The sequence below is a fragment of the Varanus komodoensis genome, unplaced genomic scaffold, assembly GCF_004798865.1.
Source record: "Varanus komodoensis strain SLA01 unplaced genomic scaffold, ASM479886v1 scaffold17, whole genome shotgun sequence".
Lineage (NCBI taxonomy): Eukaryota > Metazoa > Chordata > Lepidosauria > Squamata > Varanidae > Varanus > Varanus komodoensis.
This window is the reverse complement of record NW_025335505.1, coordinates 20,825,042-20,846,805: the sequence shown is the minus strand read 5'-3', so window position 1 is coordinate 20,846,805 and position 21,764 is coordinate 20,825,042. Positions and strand designations below refer to the sequence as shown.

The window sequence follows — 21,764 nt, the reverse complement described above, 5'->3', positions numbered from 1 at the left end:
TTTTTCCACATTGTTTATCTTTTATTCTGATCAGATACTATGTTCCCATGTTAGTTTTTCAGCACTCCTAATCTAGGTTTGAAATTCCTAGATTTCTTGGATAGGTCTCTTGTTTTTTCTCTTTTGTTGCTCTGCTCTGGTTGACCCACTGGCATTTGTAAAAGTTCCTTTTGTTTTTATGTGATAGTTTCTGAAAAGTTGCATGCAGAATTCTGACACTATTTCTGTCACTATTTCTTTTGCGTATCCTCTTGAATGTCCTAGCAATTGCAAGTGTTTCTTCTGCCATTGTCTAGGCTTTTAACTCCTTTTTACCCTTCTTGTACACTTAAATTGTCTCTGATTTTAGTCCACAGTTCTGCTGGTTCATGGTCAGTTAAGTCCAGTAATGCAAATCTGTTCTTTATGTGGGCTTTACATCCCTCTGGAGTGCTACTTCAGGTGTATTTTGGCACTATGCTTCTGTTTATGGGGTTTTTTTTTAGCACGGTATCAGATTTTTGATTCAAGAGTTCATGGTCATTACCACAATTTGGCACTGATCTTGTTTTGACAGCAAGAATACACTGTTTCATTTCCAATTATGTAAAATATGAGGGTTCTTCAAAAAGTTTCTGCAATTTTTAAAACTATTTATTAAGAATTTCCAAAACAAATTACATCATTTTTCCACAGAGTCACCTTTCTTTGTGATGCATTTTTCCCAGTGTCGTCCCAACTTTTTAATGTCATCAGCAAAAAATATATAAAATATATTTATAAAATATAAAATATAAAAGTTTGGAAACTTTGTGGAGACCCCATGTATTTGATTTGTATATTGGCCTTCTAGTGATGCCCAGTACAAAAATATGAATGCATTTAAAAACTGCTTGCAGTTTACTTTGGGGTATCTTTCCATTTTATCATATTTTCCAATTATATTTGGGTATTTCTGTCTTTGTGCTTATTAAGTCCCCTCTCCCCCAACACTCCTGTTATTACTTCTGAGTTACACTCTGGATGACTCCATCATGGATAGTTCACTTTCAAATGTTTTGACTTAATTTTCTTTTAAAAGTTGACAGATAAGGTCTGGGCTCTATAGAGACTAACACAAGTTGAAGGACACCCATTTTTAATTACTTCATGCATGTTCTTTTAAAGATCTGCATGCACAAAAGGGCCTATTGTATCCCTAAATGCCATCTTGGTACTATAGTTTTGAATGAGATATGCTGGCAGAAGCAGATGAGTCATGGCAAGAGAGGTAATGTGTTTGGCAGCACAGATAGGGAACTGCTTTTATTCTTTGTCACTTTAAAAAAATCTGGTTTTGTTACATCAGCCAGGTAGTGGAGGAAATATGAACAATGTGAGAGCTATGCAATAGAGTCCTTTAAGTGGCTGTTTACATTCAAAGGATAGGTGAATGCAACAAGCTTATAGCAGTCAAACGTTTGGGAAGAGATGCTTGTTAGCAAGAGGAGGGGCCGTAGCTCACTGGCAGAGCATGTGTTTTGCATGCAGAAGGCCCTGGATAGGAGAGATGAGACCCTGGGGAGATCGTTCCAGTTAGACAATCCTGGGGTAGATAGACCAATAGTCTGAAGTGCTGTAAAGCCATTTCTAGAGGAATAGTCAAGGCAATCTGTTCCACCAAAAACAACAAAGTTTTTTAGCACTTTAACGACTGTTGTGCATATGTGTCCTGTCAGAGCACAGGTGCGCATGCAAGAGGCCACCCAGTCTCACAGGCCTGACAGTTCAGATTCCATTGATGAGATACATGCAGAGGGGGCTACCTATCCTGGCAGGACTGACTGCTCAGACTCTGATAACGAGATGCTTGTTGAAAGGATTCCAGCCCCAGCTGCAGCACCAGGTCCTGAGACTCTGCAAGTTCCAGCCATGGGAACGATTAGCCCAAGGACAGACCAGGAGACCAGTCAACTCGGCTGTGGGAATGGGGAGGAGGAGGAGTATCTTAAAGGAGGAGATTTGGAAATGGGTTATATTTTGGATGGGGAACTCCACCCCCTGATGAGGTGGACTTGATGTCACCATCACAGGATGGCCCAGCTGGGACACAGCAGGAGAAGCAAAGACGTGTCTGGTTTCACAGTGCTCTTCCCCCCAGAGACAGATGCAGAAGGGTTCATAAAGAAAAGTTTTGGGTAAAGAAAGTTGTAAAGGTTGGTAATGAATGAAAATGAAATATGAACTGTATTCTGTGGCGTTCAGTAATTAAGTAAGAGCTTACATGGTTACAAAGTGACCCTTAGCAGCAGTAACTGGTGATAACATGATAGTCCTAGCATTGTTGAGTGCATTTACACCTAGTTTGAATAAACCATAATCTTTATTCAAACCTAGATGAATACAGTTGGTCTTGTTGATAAGCTGAAGTTTAGTAGTTTCATGAATATTCTTTGTTTGAGGCTAGCCGAGATCAGTACCAAGACCGAGCTGGTAAGCTGAAATATTATCCTACTGGTTTCTGTATATTGCCAGTTCTGTGTCGGATTTATGTATTTATTCTGACTTGTTTGCCCTCTTTGGGAGGACATTTCTGGCACATGACAGTTCAGTGAGAGAAGCAGATGAGTGAAATGTTCACATTGTTACTGACATGATTAGGTCCTGCAATAGTATATTGCATCTGACAATTAGGGACAGAATTGGCACCTAGATTGCAAGGCTTGGTCCCTGTGTTGGCGTCTCTTATGTGGCTTATTGCTGCTGTTCCCTAGCTGCTTTAAGATGGTAGGGTGCCGTTGTGTAACACATTGTGGATAAGATAGAGAATGATAAAGCACTTTCTTGGATCTTGATAACCCTGCTCAAGGCAACAGTGCTTTGAAGTGTTGCTCCTTTGGTCAAACTGCATTTTTCTCCACCTTTCTCATGAACCAGACTTTCTTATGAAGAATGCAGAGTGGAGAAGATCAGACACCCCAACCTCAAAATCTTACAACCGGAGCTTGGAGGGTTAGCACCCTACCAGTTCTTGAAAGAGATGTTAGAGGTGATGGCCACCTCCTACAAAAAACCTCCATTCAGCCTTGATTTGGCTTGCCTTGCATCTGTAGGTCAAATTTTAGAGTCCTGTAGTTGCCTCCTTTTTCTTCAGAAAAAAGTACTGGTCCCCCACCAAGTTTTACTCAGTGGTATTGTCACTTGATCATTACAAATCAAACTTTATACTTAGATTCACATCCTGATAGCAAATGTTTCCTTAAAGTACTCTCCAACCTTTATCTGCCAGTCACCCTGTCTGTTGTAGCATGCGCCCTGTCCTGGCACAAGTAATGGCAAAACCATTTGAGCAAACGGCTCAGGCTGACCTAAGGGCTCTTCATTCTGAATGTGGCCTTTCCCATTGCAAAATGAACTATGTGCTTTTGATTATGATCCACCATTCCTTATATTCCACAGAAATATTTGCAGACTATTTTTGTTCCTGCTCAAGGTATTTTCACAGTTTCATCTGGTTCCGGACATTGTGCTACTGGCTTTTCTTCCTTAACCCACTTTACCTTCAGAAATCAGACTTCACTCTTTAGACATTAGATGGGCCCTCTCATTCTGTTTACAAGAAAACATAGTCAAACAGCACCACTTTTGACTGTCTGTCACCCTGGCCCAGAGGATGGCATGTTTGGACAAGTGGGTGGTGTTGACGCTACATATTGCTGACCGCCTCGCCTGTTTCCTGGCCCTCATCCAACTGTGTGGCCATTTGAATAGGACTGTTGTATCTTCTGCAGCTTTCCTCGGGGATTTCTGTTTCCTCAGCTATGCCGTACTGTAGCTTGGGCTCAACCCTCTACTTTCATCAAACATCACCACCTAGCTATCAGGATTTGCACAGATACAGTCTTTTGAGGTTCTTTCTACCATTTTGGCATGACAGCTCTGTCCTCCAGTAAGTCTCTTGCTTTGTTCAGTCACACATATGTGAGAGTCCCAAAGACCACAGAGGAGGAGGACAGGTTGCTTACCTCTAACTGTGGTTCTTCCAGTGGCAGTTTGGGAACTCTCACAACTCACCTTTTCCCAATTCAGTGTCTTGCTCTCTCCTATTCCTCCACTGTGGTGGAATGAGGACCAAAAAATAGGTAGGAACCACACCTGGAGCATGCACAGAGGAAGGAGGCAGGACTCCTGCCTAAACTCAGTTCACAGAAACATAGAAACACAGTGAGTCAGAAGGGGTCTCCCGGACCATCTAGTCTGACCCCCAGTTCCAGCCAGCTCAGCTCATGACATGCCATTCAACTCTAGAATGTTCAGAATGACAGCACAGGCCTAGAAGGTGTGCATTCTCAGATGGCCACTTGAAGATCAGCAATTACAGGTAAGCAAACTGTCCAAAGTTGCACTTGCCCACTAGTCTTTAATCCCATTGGCCATTTTGGCATGTGCATACATATACTTATGAAACAAACTACTTACAACTTATTGCATTAGGAACATGAAGCAGTGCATTCTGGGAAGCTCCCATCTCTGATGATGACCATGAATGGAGACAGAGGCAGTGGAGGAGAACTGCACTCTTTGAATGTTGTATGTCCCCGACATCTGATGTAGCAAAAGCTTTCTGGTGCTGAAGGGTGTGATTAAGGCATGACAATCAACTAAAGATATTTTCATTGGTTTACATGTGAAACTGTTGCATTTTAAGCCAATTGATTCAGGATATAGGGAGCATTAAAGTTAACTGAGATATCTTTAATATATATTTATATTTATGAGTAAGAGAGAGAGAGAAACCATGGTAAATCCTGTATTTGAAAACCTAAATAAATGGACAGATCATTGGGCTAATATACCAAGGCAAAGATATTCATCATTGACATGATCTCAGCTAAATTGAATGAGGAGTTTAAATATTTTATGACTACTATAAATTCATATTTTCTTGAGGGGATAGCAGGAAGAAAGATTAAATAAATTTATATTAATAATAGTGGGTTCTGTTATGACCTTTCATGCACAAGGATTATTTCCCAAAGCAATAATAAGTTCTCATTAAACTCTTTGTAGGATTCCAGAATATACTTAAAATGTAATAGTGCTTTTGGTTTTCTATGAATAAAAAAGTACACAAATTATGGGTACTTGTTTGTGCAATGCTCTCTCACACATTCTTCAGGAGGCAGAAGCTGTGGAAAGCTTTAGAAACCTCTTGAAGATGGATCTATTTATTCAAACATTTCCTGACTTGTAATTGCACTGCTCTGTTTTACTGCTTCTGTAATGTATTTATTAGTTAATACTGTTTTTATATTTGCTTTTCTATACTATTTTATGCTTTTTATGAAAAGCACTTAGAGGTCTCAAGATATCAACTGCTACACATGTAGTTTAAATATATGCTTTTAAAAAAAGCATATTGTGCCCTAGATGACTGGAAAGGGCATGGAGTGGGCAAAGTACTGACCCTGGAGGAACTTTCCCTGATCTCAGAGGACATAGGATGGGTGGATTCATGACCTCAAAAAGTGAGCCCCACAACCTTCATGATTAGGGAGAGGGAAGGGAGGAGTGGAAAACTGAGCCAATGGTGAGGTTTCAAGGCTGCATGGCCCAAAAGGCAAAAGCTGTGGTTGTTACGCAGGCACATCTTGCAGGAAGGAGCTCCTGGGCTGAAGGTTCCCACTCTCTGGCCCGGTGAGTAGGCTGCACGTCCTGCCCCATCCACTGCCATGGGGCCAACTCACACAAGGTAACTGCATGGTGGCACAGCTTTGTGAACCAGCCCCACCATGGGCATAGTGTACTGGCTGGCAAGATATCCATTGCAGCAGTGTCTTGGAAATGTGCTATGGTAAGACTTCTGTCTGACCATAAATGTATCACCCATATAGGGGTGCTGTGTCTGCCCCCCATGTGAATCCTTAGTAAGCAGCCTCATGTGTTTTGAGGGCAATGTAAGTAAGGGCCAACATCCATGTGTGAAGCTGTCTGAAGTGCTGTTAACAAAATGACACTGATGTTACATAACCATTGTTTTCTGGGGGTCTGCTTATGGTTTCATCTTGGATCCAGGTTGCTGCTTGGGACCTATACCATGTGGATTCCTGTGCAATGAGCTGAGTAAAGCAACACTCATGTAATTAGTGCTGATTCTTCCAACACGAAGCAAACTCCCTGAAAATGAAAGACATGCTAGAAAGACTTTTGTGCTACTTGATAAAAGTTTAATCATCCAGAGAGAAGCCCACATGGGTCAGGTTCTTGGTAGCCTCTGTGCATTCCTGCATAAATAATCAGTGATAGATACATTCCAAGGTAATTGTGTATTTGCTTCATGTATGTGACACTGAGTTCACTCTGGAATCATCTTTCTTGGTGGAGCTTCCTTCATATACTGTTATTGAAGGGTGGTATATATACCCCAGCTCCAAAGCTGCCTGTTACAAACCTCTCGTGTTAGGTTATCCATTACTTCAGGGATACAGTTTCTGCCTCATGCCAAAGTTCCAAAAATAACTGCCAGAGCTCTTCCTTCCCAATTCCAGTAAACTGATTTTTTGATAGATGAGGGCTGGACATATTGCTTCCTCTTGAGATTGTCAGTGGTGCTGTAATGCTAGAGAGATTGCTGCAAAGTGACATAAGAAATTCCTTCCAGAGGTTGTGCACATAGGCATGCTGGAATGAGTTTCAAATTTAGAACCCCAATGGTCGACTAAGGTTTACACCATCAGCCTTTAATGGACCATTACCTGCTCATTCAGGAATTCCATATTTTTAGATGCAATCTGAATTGATCTGATTTTTAAAATAACTCACACTACTAACACTTTAAAAATGATCCTGTTAATAAAAATAGTGTTTAGACATTTGGAACATGAATTGCATTAGTACCAGCCTTGGTTCTTGGTTGCAGTTCAATTCCCAACAGCATTTTTGATTTTATGTCTTACATTTTCTCTGCATTAGCTTCTTTGCTGGATACAAGCCTATTTTTTGTGATGGTGATATCGTTACATGCTTGTCCCAGAAAAACCACACACCCAGTGTATGGTTTACTTGTAGCACTTTAAAAATGATTAGAGTCTGCATAGCAAAAAATACAATGAGGAAATATGCTATATAGTCCGCAAAAACGTACACTATGTTGGTGTGCAGCAGGAGATGCGACATATGTGGATTACCATGGTATTTGTGTGGCCTGTAGCCAGTTCCTACTGTTGCAGCGTCCCCTCCCTCGTACACAATACCACCAGTTCTGCTGGGATGCTAGATGTGTGTGCAACAGAATTGGGATCATTACCCAGGTGCATATATGTAGGATTGTAACCAAAATGTTAGCCCCAACTGGAAAAAAGTAAATCAGGATATGTCAACCAAATACTAATCAAAGTATTTTTGTTGAACAATTAGATCTGCAATATTTATGCTAACCATGATTATTTACAGCACTTTTTAAAATACACTGTTTACGATGTACAATTTTATAGCCCTGAAGTTTATCGAAAAAAAAGTAGAAGTGCTTGAAATTCCTTTAAAAATAGGGAGAAAACTGGAATGTCGGAGTGACAGTATGGTGCCTGAAATTCAAAGGATCCTGAGAAATTGCCTTATTGGTCCATTGCCTAGACTGTGCAGCTTTACTGTGGATTTGTGTACTGCAGACTGTGTAGATTAAGTTAATCTGATTGATGAATTTGCATTTGTGTTGTGAGCAAAGCCTACTGATACAAGGACTTCAGTGTGCACAGCATTCATAGGAAGGGATGCTCAATATATTTCTGTGCAGAGATTCTGCCTTGCATAAACCTCTATACATTGCAGGGTGTTTTCTGCACTTCAGTGAATGGGGCAACCTTTGCTCTTGAGGAGCTCTTTGTATGAGTTTTCGATTGTGATTATACTCTAGAATTGAGGGAGGAGGAGGGAGCCTAACTTGTCAGAATCCCAATGCTAGTATTTTTCTGTTGGTGTAGCAAAGGCAGAGAAGATGACTGTTAATGTGGGAGAGAGGGGTGGAGTGCAGTGGGCCATCAAACCCAACTGTGCAAGATTTGCATCATCTAAATCAGTCTTAAGAGCTCCAAGCAAGAAGTTTCTGCAGCATTGCTGGGCAGCTGATGCAAGTTACACTATGTGTATATGGAGATAGCTTTCCAGTGAAATGAATTGTGCATGGTAGATCCTTTTATTCACTTACATAATTATTAAGGCTCCAAGCTTTAATGGATGCAAAGTTTTCCATAAACTCATTTATCCTTTTCGTAGTTGGATGATTGCTTATCTGTGTTTCAAGTGCTCTTTAAGTGCTGTCCTAGTGGTTTTTCTTTCTGGAAGATTAGACCATCAACATTATTTCCAGCTTCCAGATATCTGAATTTGAGATGTTTCCATAAATTGTTTCACTGCACAAACCACATTTTACTATTAGAGCAGACGGTTGATGTAGATTCATCACCATGCATCTATTGACAAAGAGCCTTTTAAGATTTTGGACAGTCTGTGTGGAGAATAAAATTAGCACTGATGTTCTGGCTTATAATAAGGATGCAATTACATCAGAGAGACACTTAGGTAATTTTTTAAAGTATGTGCTATGTGTGGTAAAGCCATTCTGGAATTTTAAGAGAGGAAATCATTAAACAATTTTCAGCAGTCTTTGCTTCTTTCTGCTTGCATCAGCTTATGCATTTCTGAGTGAAGAAGAGAGCAACCAGAAAAGCTCAAGCAATGGTTAAGTGAATGTTCAAAGAATTGATGGTAAAGCCTGCGCTCAGGGCAGTGGCAAGGTACCACAAGCAGTCAGACCATAGATAAATGACACTAATAATGCAGATGTTTCTCCTGGGAATCTTATAACTGAGGAAAATGTTTTGGTCTGAGACTAGTAAAACAACATTTGGACACTCAGATCTTATGTGCACTGTTGCAATGACTCGCTTGAGATGGACGATAGATCCATTGAAGTTGTAAGAGAAGTGGGGGTGGGGGTGGGGGGAGAAAGAAATAGTAGATATCACGCATGTTTCAACATTTTTATTTCTGTGGCTTCGATTGTAGAAACAATTCACTGGTACCCTCTGAATGTAACTGAAGCAAGAGCATTTGTCTAGGTTCACAGACTTTCCTAGAAGAACTCCTTTGCCCTTTCAGAACATATTTGCAGAATGTTTGCAGCTGTCGTTTTTCTTGTTATGGTATTGCAGAGATAGAAAACTCTCCACTTTCTAGATTGAATTATGCATGCTATCGAATGACTAAAAACACAAGTGGTTCTTCTTTGTGGTCTCTGTGCAATCACACATAAGGGCATTGCCACGCAGAGCAAGGCCTGATGACCACTCAAAGAACGACGGTTACAGGTAAGCAACCTGTCTTTGCAATCTATGGGACAAACCCCAGTCGGTACTTTAAATGAAAACTGGCTTCAGCAGATTACTCTGTGTAGTGCAATTATCCTGACTTTGTCTTGACCATTCAGAAAATGGCCTCCATGCTTTGAATTATGGATACTCTCTTAGCTGCTGAATGGTGCTACCAGTCAGCACCGCAGTAGCAAGATGGCCTTCTTCTCAACTGGGTGTCTTGAAGTAGCATCTGGAGACTTCTGGGGAGGCCCCATCTTCTTCAAGAAGTTTAGTAGCACCTGCCTTCTGTCTACCTTGGGGAGATGGGGCCTCCCCAAGCTAGCTGGCTGCTTTCACTCATCCAGAACAAACATTCACTGGTGGATAAAGAATGTTCATTTCTTGGCCAAATATGGTACTTCTGACCAGGGCCACTCAAAGGTAGTGTCTTCTGGATACCTTCCATGGCTTTTAAATGTACTTTCTAAGAAGTGTGTGGTCTCAAGTGAGAAGGGTGCAAGAAGCTTCTCTGAGAACAGAATACAATCACATAAATATTTGTCTGTCAAATGTTCAGTGTTAATCTGATCACTGCTAGAAAATCCTGTGTGTGTTATAAATGCAGTTTTATGTCGTGGCTAACAGGATTGTTGTATTTGCATACTATTGTTTAAACCAGCAATTTTTTAAAGTTCAGCTATAAGAAAGGTGCTTGTATTAGGGAGGCGTGTTGTCACTGGATACCGTGGTAGTGAATTACATTGCTGGAAAAAGCTATTTTTGTTGCGTGAGCCTCTGGCAATAACATCTCCTTTAGAGCAGCTCCTGCTCCCTTCATTTCCTTTGGCATATGTGTTGTTGCCAACCCTGATACTCCAGTACCTCTTGATAGAGCAAGCAGCGAGATTGTAGGAGAATTCATCACACACCCGATGCCCTGCCTGTCTAGTACCGCGGCTTTGTTTTCTTGACAGTTGCCTGGCTGTTAACAGTTTCCCTATTTGATGGAGCCTTTGGTGACCCGAAAGCTTGGAACCTCTTCAGCACAGATACAGCACCAAAATAGGCCATTTTCCAGTTAAAACAACAACAACCTAGATTCTGTGAGAAGAGTCCTCCACAATGTTGTGATCAGCACCATATTATATATATTTAGGCTGCTGTGAAACAATGTATTACTGTTTGCTCTCCATGAAAATTGGAAGCTTTGATAGGATCCATTTTAGTGGGGCTGACAAGTGTAAGCATTGGGTTTGTGATACCACCAATAAAATTATACTTTATGACAATTCCCAAGTATTGATGAATGCCCTTGTGTTAACCAAATAGTACACTGTGAAATGGAGGTAGTGACAGATTTTATTTTCTTGGGCTCCAAGATCACCGCAGATGGAGATTGCAGCCAAGAAATTAAAAGACGCTTGCTCCTGGGGAGGAAAGCTATGGCAAATCTAGATAGCATACTAAAAAGCAGAGACATCACCCTGTTTGTATAGGCAAGGCTATGGTTTTCCCAGTTGCAATGTATGGCTGTGAAAGCTGGACCATAAGGAAGGCTGAGCACTGAAGAACTGAGGCCTTTGAATTGTGGTGCTGGAGGAGACTCCTGCGAGTCCCTTGGACTGCAAGGACATCAAACCAGTCAGTTTTGGAGGAGATCAACCTTGACTGCTCCTTAGAAGGCCAGATACTGAAGATGAAACTCAAATACTTTGGTCACCTAATGAGAAGGAAGGACTCACTGGAGAAAAGCCGAATGCTGGGAACAATTGATGGCAAAAGAAGAATGGGACGGCAGAGAATGAGGTGGCTGGATGGAGTCAATGAAGCAGTCGGCGTGAGCTTAAGTGGATTCTGGGGGATGGTGGAGGACAGGAAAGCCTGGAGGAATTTTATCCATGGGGTCACGATGGGTTGGATGCGACTTCGTGACTAGCAACAACAAAAACACACTGTGAAGGAAGTCATGCTTTGTAATAAATTGTGTAATATTGTGCTTGCCAAATTCTGCAACGATTTTTGCTGTTGCAGAGCTTGGAGAATCCTCATTATATACTACCATTTATGTCATTCTTTTCTAACCTATTGTCTAGCTGATTTGTTGGAGTACAACTACCATAATTCACAGCAAGCACAGCCATCCCCAGCCAAGTTGAGAAAGGTTGCTTATATAGTCCATCGCTGAAATGTTGGTTTACTGCTAGAAGCATCAGTTGGATCAGGCCAGATCCTTCATTTTTGGAATTTATCACTAATATGACCTTGATTAATACAGCTTTGGTGTATGTGGATTTGTACATTACTAGGGGTCTGGTGTTTGCCCAATAAAACAAGGCTTCTAGGTATTCTTCTGAAGCTAGCTGCTCCCTTTGGTTTGAATTGCAGAATCTCCACAGCATATTTCCATTTTGTTAAAATGCTTTCTGTTTCTTTTGTAAAATGATTGCATTGTTGCTTATCTCTTTCCCCTTCCACTAATGGAGAGGAAAATTGTTCTGTAGAACAGCTGTTCAAAATGGGAAAAATAACCTTTGTGTAATGAAATCCTCCTTATCTGTCCATGCACTTGGCTTCTTTTTGCTTCCAGGCAGATTGTGTGCTACTTCTAACTTCCTGCCTATCTGGGGTTCCTTTTTTCCTCCTCTTTTCCTCATAAATAAGAATAAATCTGAGCAGCTGTTGGATGTCACAGAAGGGACTGTACTATTCAGCTTACTAAAGTATTCTCCCGTATGAAATTCTGAAAGAATTCAACAGGAAAAAATGTTGCATCCAAGCTAATCTGGTTTCCCTTCAGTCTATGCAAAAGTGCTATTATTCTGAAGGGGTCTGCATTTGTGCAGTGAAGGGACACTAATATCATAAATGGGGACACACATGAAGCAGAAATTTCCAGTGTCATTAGCTGTACCCAATATGAGATCGGAGGAAGTTGCCTTGCTTTTCCTTGGCCCTCTAGCCAAAATGCACATTATTAAATTGGGGCTGCCACAACTGCACTGCTGTCTCTGTCTCTCCTGCACCCCCCTTTAAGTGGACTTGAAATTCAGGATGGATAGATGAGTAAGAATGACCTCAGCATATTGTAATAAAGTAGACACTGAGTAAAACATCATCTAATAACCAATCTTGATTCATTTCAAGAGACCGTCTATGTGCAAAAGCTCAGAGCTATGAGGTATAGAACATGAAAAAGCATAGCCTTTTAAAAGAACAGTTAATGTTTATAAAAAGGGAAGTACAGCAAGTTGTCTAGGTACACTGTTGCTTTAAAGTAGGTGTGGACTTTGGTTTATCTATTCCAAGGTATTTTTATTGTCTTCATGGTAGAAGTTGATTGTTTGTGAGTTGATGTATATTGAATGTTATCAAATACTGTGTTCAAGTAAGGATGCTGTTGAATTTATAAATAAGACAGGAGATGATAAACAAAATGTTTTTCTCTGACTCCTGTAGATTGGATACATGTATGAAAGATTCAAAGCACAAACAGGGTGTAGTGGTGTTTACCAATTCCTGAAAATGTTATATGCATATACAATTGCATTATTCCTTTAGGCAAAAATCTATGTACACCTGAAGCACCTGCAGAGATTTTGATTGCCACCTTGGTCACATGTCATACAAGAGATCTGCAGTTACACCACCAGCTTTCAGCAATTTCTCCACTTGTGTGGCTTGAGAGTGTATTAGCTTAGACTATTTTGCCTCTGTGTTCTCCCCAAAGCAGGACGGGGGATATCTGCATAGGAGATTAGATGAGGCTGGGGACTTAGGGGCACAGATTAGAGTCACCCCCCCTTGAAGTCGAGGGGCTCCTGAGGGCATTGGACATTACAAAGGTGCCAGGCCCTGATGGGTTACACCCGAGAGTACTTAGAGAGTTGGCAGGGGTTCTCTCACGCCCGCTGACCTCCATTTTTGAGACCTCGTGGAGAACAGGTGAAGTTCCAGAGGACTGGAGGGTGGCATCAGTGGTCCCAATTTTCAAAAAGGGTAGTAGAAAGGACATGGGGAATTATAGACCAATTAGCCTTATGTCCATTGTAGGAAAAACAATGGAAAGGCTCATAATAGAGAGAGATCTAGTGATGCTAGATAGGGAAGGGAGGCTGACAGCCACACAACACGGCTTCTGCAAAAACAGGTCCTGCCAGACAAACCTTGTGGAATTCTATGACAAGGTTTTGAGATGGCTAGATGGAGGGGATGCAGTGGATGTGGTACACCTGGATTTCAGCAAGGCCTTTGACAAAGTGGCCCATGATATCCTGGTGGAGAAACTGAGGAGTTTTGGGATACACCAAAGCACTGTCCGGTGGATTAGGGCATGGTTGACTGATCGAAAGCCGAAGGTAACCATTAGCGGAGAATCATCGGGATGGCAGCCAGTGACAAGTGGGTTCCCCCAGGGCTCTGTCCTGGGGCCGATCCTGTTTAATCTTTTCATTAATGACATGGAAGAAGGGGTGAACAGTCTGCTGATCAAATTCGCAGACGACACTAAAACTGGAGCAGTGGCCAGAACTGAGGAGCAGGTACTCCAGATCCAAAAGGATCTGGACAGACTATGGAAGTGGGCAGGAGACAACAGGATGGTGTTCAATGTGGATAAGTGCAAGGTCTTGCACTTGGGGCATAGGAATAGGTGTCATAAGTACAGGTTAGGTGACAAGTGGCTGGAGAGCAGCACTTGTGAAAGGGACCTCGGGGTACTGGTTGACTGCAGGCTAAACATGAGTCAGCAGTGTGATGCGGTGGTCAAGAGGGCAAACGCCACCCTTGGTTGCATAGCCAGAAGTGTGGCTTCTAGATCAAGAGAGGTATTATTACCACTCTACACGACTCTGGTGTGCCCGCAATTGGAGTATTGTGTTCAGTTTTGGGCCCCTCATTACAGAAAGGATATAGCCAGGTTGGAGTCAGTGCAGCGTAGGGCCACAAGGTTGGTGGCCGGTTTGCAGGGGATGCCATATGAGGCGAGACTGAGGGAACTGGGTCTCTTCAGCCTGGAGAAGAGGAGACTCAGAGGGGATATGTTGGCGACATACAGGTATGTGAGGGGATGTCACATGATGGGTAGAGACCTGTTCTCCCCTGCAGAGGAAGGCAGGACGCACTCCAACGGAGCAAAGCTCAGGCAGCCAAGGTCCAATTTGGATGCCAGGAAGCACTTCTTGACAGTCAGGACCCCGAGGGTGTGGAATGGGCTTCCACGAGAGGTCGTTGAGGCCCCATCGGTGTGGGTGTTCAAGGATAGGCTGGACATGCACATGGTGGGCATGTCGTGAGCAGAGCCGGCTGGTGCCGGAGGTCAGACTAGATGGCCTGGGAGGCCCCTTCTGACTCGCTCTGTTTCTATGTTTCAAACCAGCTTGATAGTCTTTGTGGGAAAACCAAGAGAAGGTCATGGTTTGTGGGAAAACCATGAGAAGGTGCACATACAGCTGTTTTCCATACAATTCTCAGGATTGTGCCATTCTATGAACTAGGGATGTACAGATTTAAAATCAGTTCCGTCGATGTTTTGCAGATAGTTACGTGCCTTTTGTTACCTGCTTATTGAAGGAATCAAATTTTGTGCAACTGGGGGTGTACATTTGCATACATTTGTACTCCTGAAAATGCACAAAGTGGCACTTGAAAATGTGCCAGTCCCCCCAAAAGGTGTATTTGGTCAAGATTTTTCATATTTTGTGACATGGAAAATATAAAATAAAATAAAATAGGGACAAGCTGGTCTGCTGCAGAATCTGCAAGGTGGATTTTTAGAAATCTGAACTCACCTGAGTCTATTGGAGATTTTCCCAATATACTTAGTTTGAAGTAAAAATACCACCAAATGCTGACTTTCTCTGACAACAGCAAGATGCATGCTGACCTGAGTCACTTATTGTACTGTGTATTAACCTAAATTATAACCGATCAGAGCTGAGTGTACCTATATGTGTGCAGTCGGTACCAGTGATGGTGAACAGGAACCAGACTAAGTTGAATTAAATTGTGATTGAAATGAGTGGGACTTAATATGTCATGACTAATTGTCCCATTTCAGTGGAAATTATGTTAATTAACTTAGATCCAACCCATTAGCTCCAAATCCCCTAAAGTTACCTCTTCTATGAACTATTTCTTGCTTCGTTTCTGGACGTTCAGGTTCCACTGGAGAAGTGACATCTTTGAAATACCTTAAACTGCATAAGAGTAGATTGCATATAGCTCTGATAGCATTTATACAGTCTTCTTTCTTTCAGGCATGCTGATTTTTAGTCACAAATCTATATCTTACGGAAGTTTCTTTTGTTGCTTTCATCACCAGACTTGTGCAAAGCTAATGCACAACTCTGCTCGATGTCCTTGCTATCTGCAGGCTCTAGCTGATGGTTGTATTTAAATTACATCCCATTGAATGAAGTGGGATTGACCTAGTAGTTACCATGGTCAGAAGCATGGTGCACATTTCTTACACTGATCATGTGGGTGGTAGTTGATTAGACAAAATGCGGGACCTTGTCTGTATTTTGTCACACACACTTGCACCAATTGTAGATAACATCTGAAGTGCTCACTACTTCCAATTATATTTCATATGCTTTGCATAATATCTTTTAGGTTATTATAACAATGAACTCGAAAGCTTTTACTGGGCTCTCCTTATCATCCCATTAAAAAGACTGTCCATTTATTATGCATAAAGACTGTTACAGGCACTTAAAATCTGGCAATGTTTTTGACTCTCACTACTGGGAGTGCATTAATGAAGACACTTATTTTTTAAATTATAAAAGCCATCTCAGACCATCCTCACTCACACTTGAATAGAAGGAAAAGCCAGAATGATATTTTGCTTAAGACCAACAATGATGGTTTAAAAGTAATTAAGCTACCCATCCTTTCAGTATGTCATTGTTTCTATTGTTAGGGGCACCTGTTACATCTCTTTGTGAACAGAATGTGACATTCTGGTGACTTGGGAGAAGATGAACAACAAACTGAAAGAGGAAGGTGCCTGCACATACAGCCCCTTTGCCACCTGCCTTGATCACAGCTGGAAGTTTTGGATTAACCATGGTTTCCCTTTGTGTTTCAAAACTGCTAGCCATTTGGATGAAATGGAAATGTATGTCTAATGCTAGACTTCCTGGTTGATCTGCACCTGCACAAAAAGGACGTATAAAGAGGTGCATATACATGCTAAAGGATCATTTTCCAAAACAGGTCATTCTATCATGTGGGCTTGAGCAGGCGTTCTCTCTCATCTGTTATTCCATGTGCCACAGAATTTGTAGTATGTCTGCAGCCAAATAGCATCACACATTTTAAGCCAATTTCAAAATGCATTTTATATGTTCTATGAACTAGATAGGCCCATGGCTGATTTACTTAGTGTAAGAGAAAATAAAGGATTTCTCAACATTTTAGTATGGGAAGGCTCTATATTAGATTATTTTATTTAATTATTGATTTTATTGCATTTCTATCCTGCCTTTTTCCTTCTTGTGATGAACCCACAGTGGCTTACATAGCTCCATTTTATCCTCATGTCAACAACCTTGTGCGGAAGGCTTGGCTGAGAGTGAGTGACTGGCCCAAAGTCACCCAGTGGGCTTCACAGTCAAGTGGGGGAAGGAAGCTGAATCTTCCAGATCTGCAGCCCAGCACTCCAAGCACTGCAGCATGCTGGCTCTCACCAGTTAACAAGATTGGTGATGAGTATTTTCTCCATCCCCCTGAGCACCGATCTTTAACTGGATGGGCACTGTGCTGCAGGATTGTAGTTTCAAATGAAGAGATATTTCCTCTCCTCTACTAAAAAGGCCTTTCCCCCCGCCCCTTCTTTTTTCAGTGTTAAGATGGTGCTGATGTGGACCAGCGGTGACACCTTCAAGACCGTGTATTTCCTCCTGAACCAGGCTCCCTTCCAGTTCTCCATCTGCGGACTTCTTCAGGTCTTCGTGGACATGGCCATCCTGTTACAGGTTTACTTTTTCAGCTGCTACCCACAAAAGCCCGTTTCACACGCAACACACACAGCCGGTACGAAGGCACTTTAAAGCACAAGGTGGAGGCAACTTTAGGTGAGATGTCTGGAACCAGGCTTGCAGCTTCATTTCTCCTTGTAACTAGTGTGTTTCTGATCGGTTGGAAATAGAAGAGCCAAGCATGGAAACCTCTATGAATACCCTGTCTGGCATTGTTTTTAAGCATTTGCTTTTCCTGGGTAGCCTCCCACTGAAATTTATTTTCTCTTTGGGGCCCAGTGAGGTTTTTATTGGGTGAATGGTAGTACCGAAGTCTTATCCACTTATCTCTCTCTATATGTGTGTGTGAGAGTGTACTGCAAGGGCTGGATATTAATGTTTTCAATGCTATTTTTTAAAAAAGTTCAGTCACAAGAAGAATATTTTATCTGAAGTTTTTACCTAAGTTATATAAAATATGTATATCAGTAGTACTTCTGGAGTATCTGTTATATTTCAGATATGGCTGGTGAAAGTAATGTATTCATTTTAAGCAGAAATGCAAAATCACTTTTTAAAATAATGCACTTGGTGCAGGGTGGGGGAGACTGAAGTGAGTAGAAGAGGGGTTGGGCAATGATGTAAAGAAATTTATTTTATTCACTAAAAATGTTTAGTAAGCATAAATGTGTGTGTGCGCACACACATGCACACACACACACTGCAGGATCAGTGTGACAAATTAATAGAACAAGGTTATTATGGTGTGGGTGATGCTTTCACCATGTGGAAAGTACAAATCAGACATTACCTTGGTGTTGTAAGAAAGAAGTTAGCAAAGGAGTCTAACAGAATGCAGAAGCACCCTTGTTTCTGAAACGATGGCACTCATTCAGGGGACGAGGAGGTTGAGGACTGCTATGGAGGCATTGCTAAAAGGACCGGTTAAGGTTTTTGATAGTAACAGCAGGAAACCGGGAAGCCAGAAGGAAGGAAATTCAATGCGTATCTTAGGGCTAACTGACTCTCTGTGCTGTATGTCTCTTCCATGGAGAAGAGAGCACTCACACCTAGCTGTGTCTTCCCAGCATGGGCACTGTGGAACATCTTGAAACATGTGAGTCGTAAGCCGCACTACCCTGTTGGAGGACGGTCAGTGTAATTGTAAAGGAAACTACCTGGGTAGGCTCCCGGACACCTCCCCCACCCCATAGTAAGCTATCCTAGGAGAGTCATTCTGAGAAGGAAGAACTATCGCCCAGTGATGGGCAGGCTCTTTTCTAACAAGAAGACTGAAGTGTGACATTTTTCTGAGTATTATTTAATGCCAAATGCTGTGTACAAATACAAATATTTGTAGTAGCCAAATCCTGGAGATGCTAAACAGTATTCTAAGCCCAATAAGTTCTCACAGGTTGCTTCATTTTAGCAAGTACTACAGCCAGTAACTGCATGGTGAGAATGAAAAGGCATGCATAGCTACATGCCACACGGATGACAGACAAGAAGGATCTATATGTGAAATACGTTTGTCAGTTTCAGACGTCCCTTCCTGAAGACTTGGCCTATACAGCTTGGATGGTTCTATTTTTGAAGCTCCTTGCCTTTGGTCAGTTGCCAAGAGCAACTTGCCTCGACCCCCATGAGCTAATCATGCAGTCTTGCTGGGCTTCAGGAATTGCTCTATTCTCTTAAAAGAAACTGATGGTAATCCAGAAACGTACATTCCGCACTGGCAGATACACCCTGCAAGAGGATGGCATTTTACATCAGGAAGAGACGCTTGTTAAATTGCTCCCTTTATTCCCTAAAATTGTTCCAAAGAATAGATTACTTTATGTATTCTTATGTCTGATCCACAAAACCTGGGCATCTTCCTTGCCTTGTTCATTTGGCTGTGCCAAAAATGATCTGTCTGAAGAAACAGGAAACGTTAACTATTGCAAGAGAGCGAAAGCCTATCAGAATTTTTGTTTTAAGGAATTATTTACCTTCTGCACATTTACTTTCCAAATTCTTAATCCAACAAGTGTTGAAAAACCTCAGAACTGGCTAGGCTTCCACTTCTGCAAATGAAACCCTTCATGTTTGAAGGATGAATTGTGCCAATCTGGCAGCTTGAATGCCCAGGAAATCAGTCTGTTCTTCAAAAGAGAGGGTAGGGCTTGTGGTGGATCTCTCCATGCCTGACTTGGAATGGATGCAAAAACCTCAGGAAAGCTGCTTTATTCAGAGCTTGGTGTGAAGCACTACAGTTGACCTCAGACTTCTTGCTATTGATTGGCTACCATGCGCACTCCCTTATGCCTGAAGTGACCTTACAAAGCTGATGTTATATGGCATGGCAGAATATGAATGTTTAATCGCTCTCCTTTTGCAAATGTCCTGGCTGCATTGGAACATCTGGGCATTTGTCTTTTAAATTATAGATCTCCATCATACTATTTCCCTAGTATGCTGCTATAATGAGGATTGTATTTCTACGTGTACAACAGGATTTCTTGTAACTTGCTATGCTAGGCTTTATTTTTGTATGGGGCAGTCTCCCTCCCTCCACTCTTCCCATGGAAAAGGGATTCAGGATTAAGCTAGTATGTGCTATCTTAGCCTGTGTATATCCCCAACTCCGCTTTATTGAAAGTATTATTGAAAGTAAAATTGGTAGTAGTTCCCCATTTCCCTCCTTGGAAGCTGGGCACAAGTTCTTCACATCTGAGTCAATAAACCAAAAAGCAAGCTCAGGGCACCATGTTACAGCTGCAAATATCATTCAGAGAAGTCAGTAGTCTGGTGTCTAAAAATGTTACTTTTATTTGTGGCATATGGAAAACTGGAGAACTTAAAACTGTGAACTCTCCTGAATTTCAAATGGCAAGAGTCAGGGGTCATTTCAAAACATACCACTTGCTGTACCTTTACCATCAACCACATTGGGATGGGTTTTTTTCCTAACTGCATTTTTGCATGGTGTTGGTTCTGTAGAAAAGATGCTGTGACTCCTGCATACATGCAAACATTCTCCCAGCCACAGGGGAATTGCTCACAGGTAAGAAGATCCCACACACCTGGGAGAAAACTAAAGAGCAGCTCAGTGGTCAGTGAACCACCTCCTTTAAATACTTAACAAGATGTTTTACATGTAAAGAAATCTTGTGTGGCAGTGATCATATATCACAGGTTTGACATACATAAAATTTAAATGCATCTCGTTGTTGAATATGACTATTTCAATGAAACCTATGTTGACTATCAGTTGCATTAAAAATAAACAAGTTATGCACAGGTTATTTGTGGTTGCTCTTTTTAAATATAAGAAAGTACCTTTCGTGGGCTTCAGTTAGTATGTCAATAGAAATCCTAGTTTGTGTCACAAGTGGAAAGCGTGAAATGAATGTGTTTGTTGGGGTGTGTATGTCCTTACAATCTTGCATCTTATATAATGTGACCAACCAGAACTTCCCAGAGATCATTGACAGATTTCTAAGGTCAAAATATAATGGTTGCTATTCATTGCCAAGCTTCTGGATTGCATCTGCACCAATATTTGAGAGGTACAATACCATTTTATATCCTCAGTACCATAATCTCCTTTACATTGAGGCTTCAGTCTTAGAATATCAGAATAATTAATCATTTCTGAATGAAGTGTTGCTGATGAAGTTGAATCTTTTATCCAAAAGCTTCAATTGTTTAATGAAGCATAGCTAAGCAAGGCTTTGTATGAACACCAATATTCACACTGATTCCTCTGACTGACTGACCCCACACCCTGGTTGATGGTCAAAATCTGTATCTTGGTTCAGATTCATAAGACCTCTCTACACGTTTCTTCATGCCAACTTGTAATCAGTCATGATACAGCTAGTTTTACATTCATATAGAGTCTTTAGAATTGTGTTCAAAACATGACCATTGCAACAGAGAAAGTAATACATAAGGCATGTTGAAATCAATGGGTCTTAGGCATGAGTCTTTAGCTCAAAATAGGGGCCAAAGAATAGAAAGAGCAATCAATTTATTCCATGCCATAAATTGTTTAGGGAGTCATTTTATGAAATCTCTACCAGCCCCTCTGATATAATGGTTTAGCTACTGCTCTATGAAAACATAGGGGAGTTTATGCTGTGTTCCATGGGATGTATCCAGCAGTGTGAAGGTTCGTTTAATCTTTTAAAGCTACCGGACTAGAATCCTTTTTCAGCCTCTGGAAAATTCACTTGATGCCATGGTCTGATGTCTGAGCCAAATCTACATCTATGCATAATGGCAAGCTCTCCAGAAAGCTGGTAGTCTGGGGATCCAAATGGCCCAGTGAAAAATAAGGTTGTAAAGTGGCATGGCCTGCTGTTTATACTTCTTTAATTTTCAACGATGAGTCCCCTTAATCCAGCCAACACTTGTTGGAAATAAAACATGAAAACAGCATTTGTTTTTATCTGCAAAACTGAATGCAATGGAGACAGTGCTGTTTATGCTACTTGCCATTCTCTGAGGC

The 21,764-nt window shown here is 41.5% G+C and overlaps 1 protein-coding gene across 9 annotated transcripts in view; it reads left to right on the top strand.

Moving 5' to 3' along the window:
* SLC66A2 (solute carrier family 66 member 2) overlaps positions 1-20,554 on the top strand; it is a 90,301-nt gene extending 69,747 nt beyond the window's left edge. For 7 of the 9 annotated variants that reach the window (XM_044426553.1, XM_044426551.1, XM_044426550.1 and 4 more), the window contains one exon: positions 17,155-20,554. In XM_044426553.1, the coding sequence (XP_044282488.1) occupies positions 17,155-17,362 (208 nt within the window). In that variant the 3' untranslated portion in view covers positions 17,363-20,554. Of the gene's footprint in view, positions 1-16,230; positions 16,490-17,154 lie in introns of all 9 variants that reach the window. The other 2 variants (XR_006414358.1, XM_044426555.1) reach the window with 2 other exon arrangements.
* Positions 20,555-21,764: the final 1,210 nt, after the last annotated feature.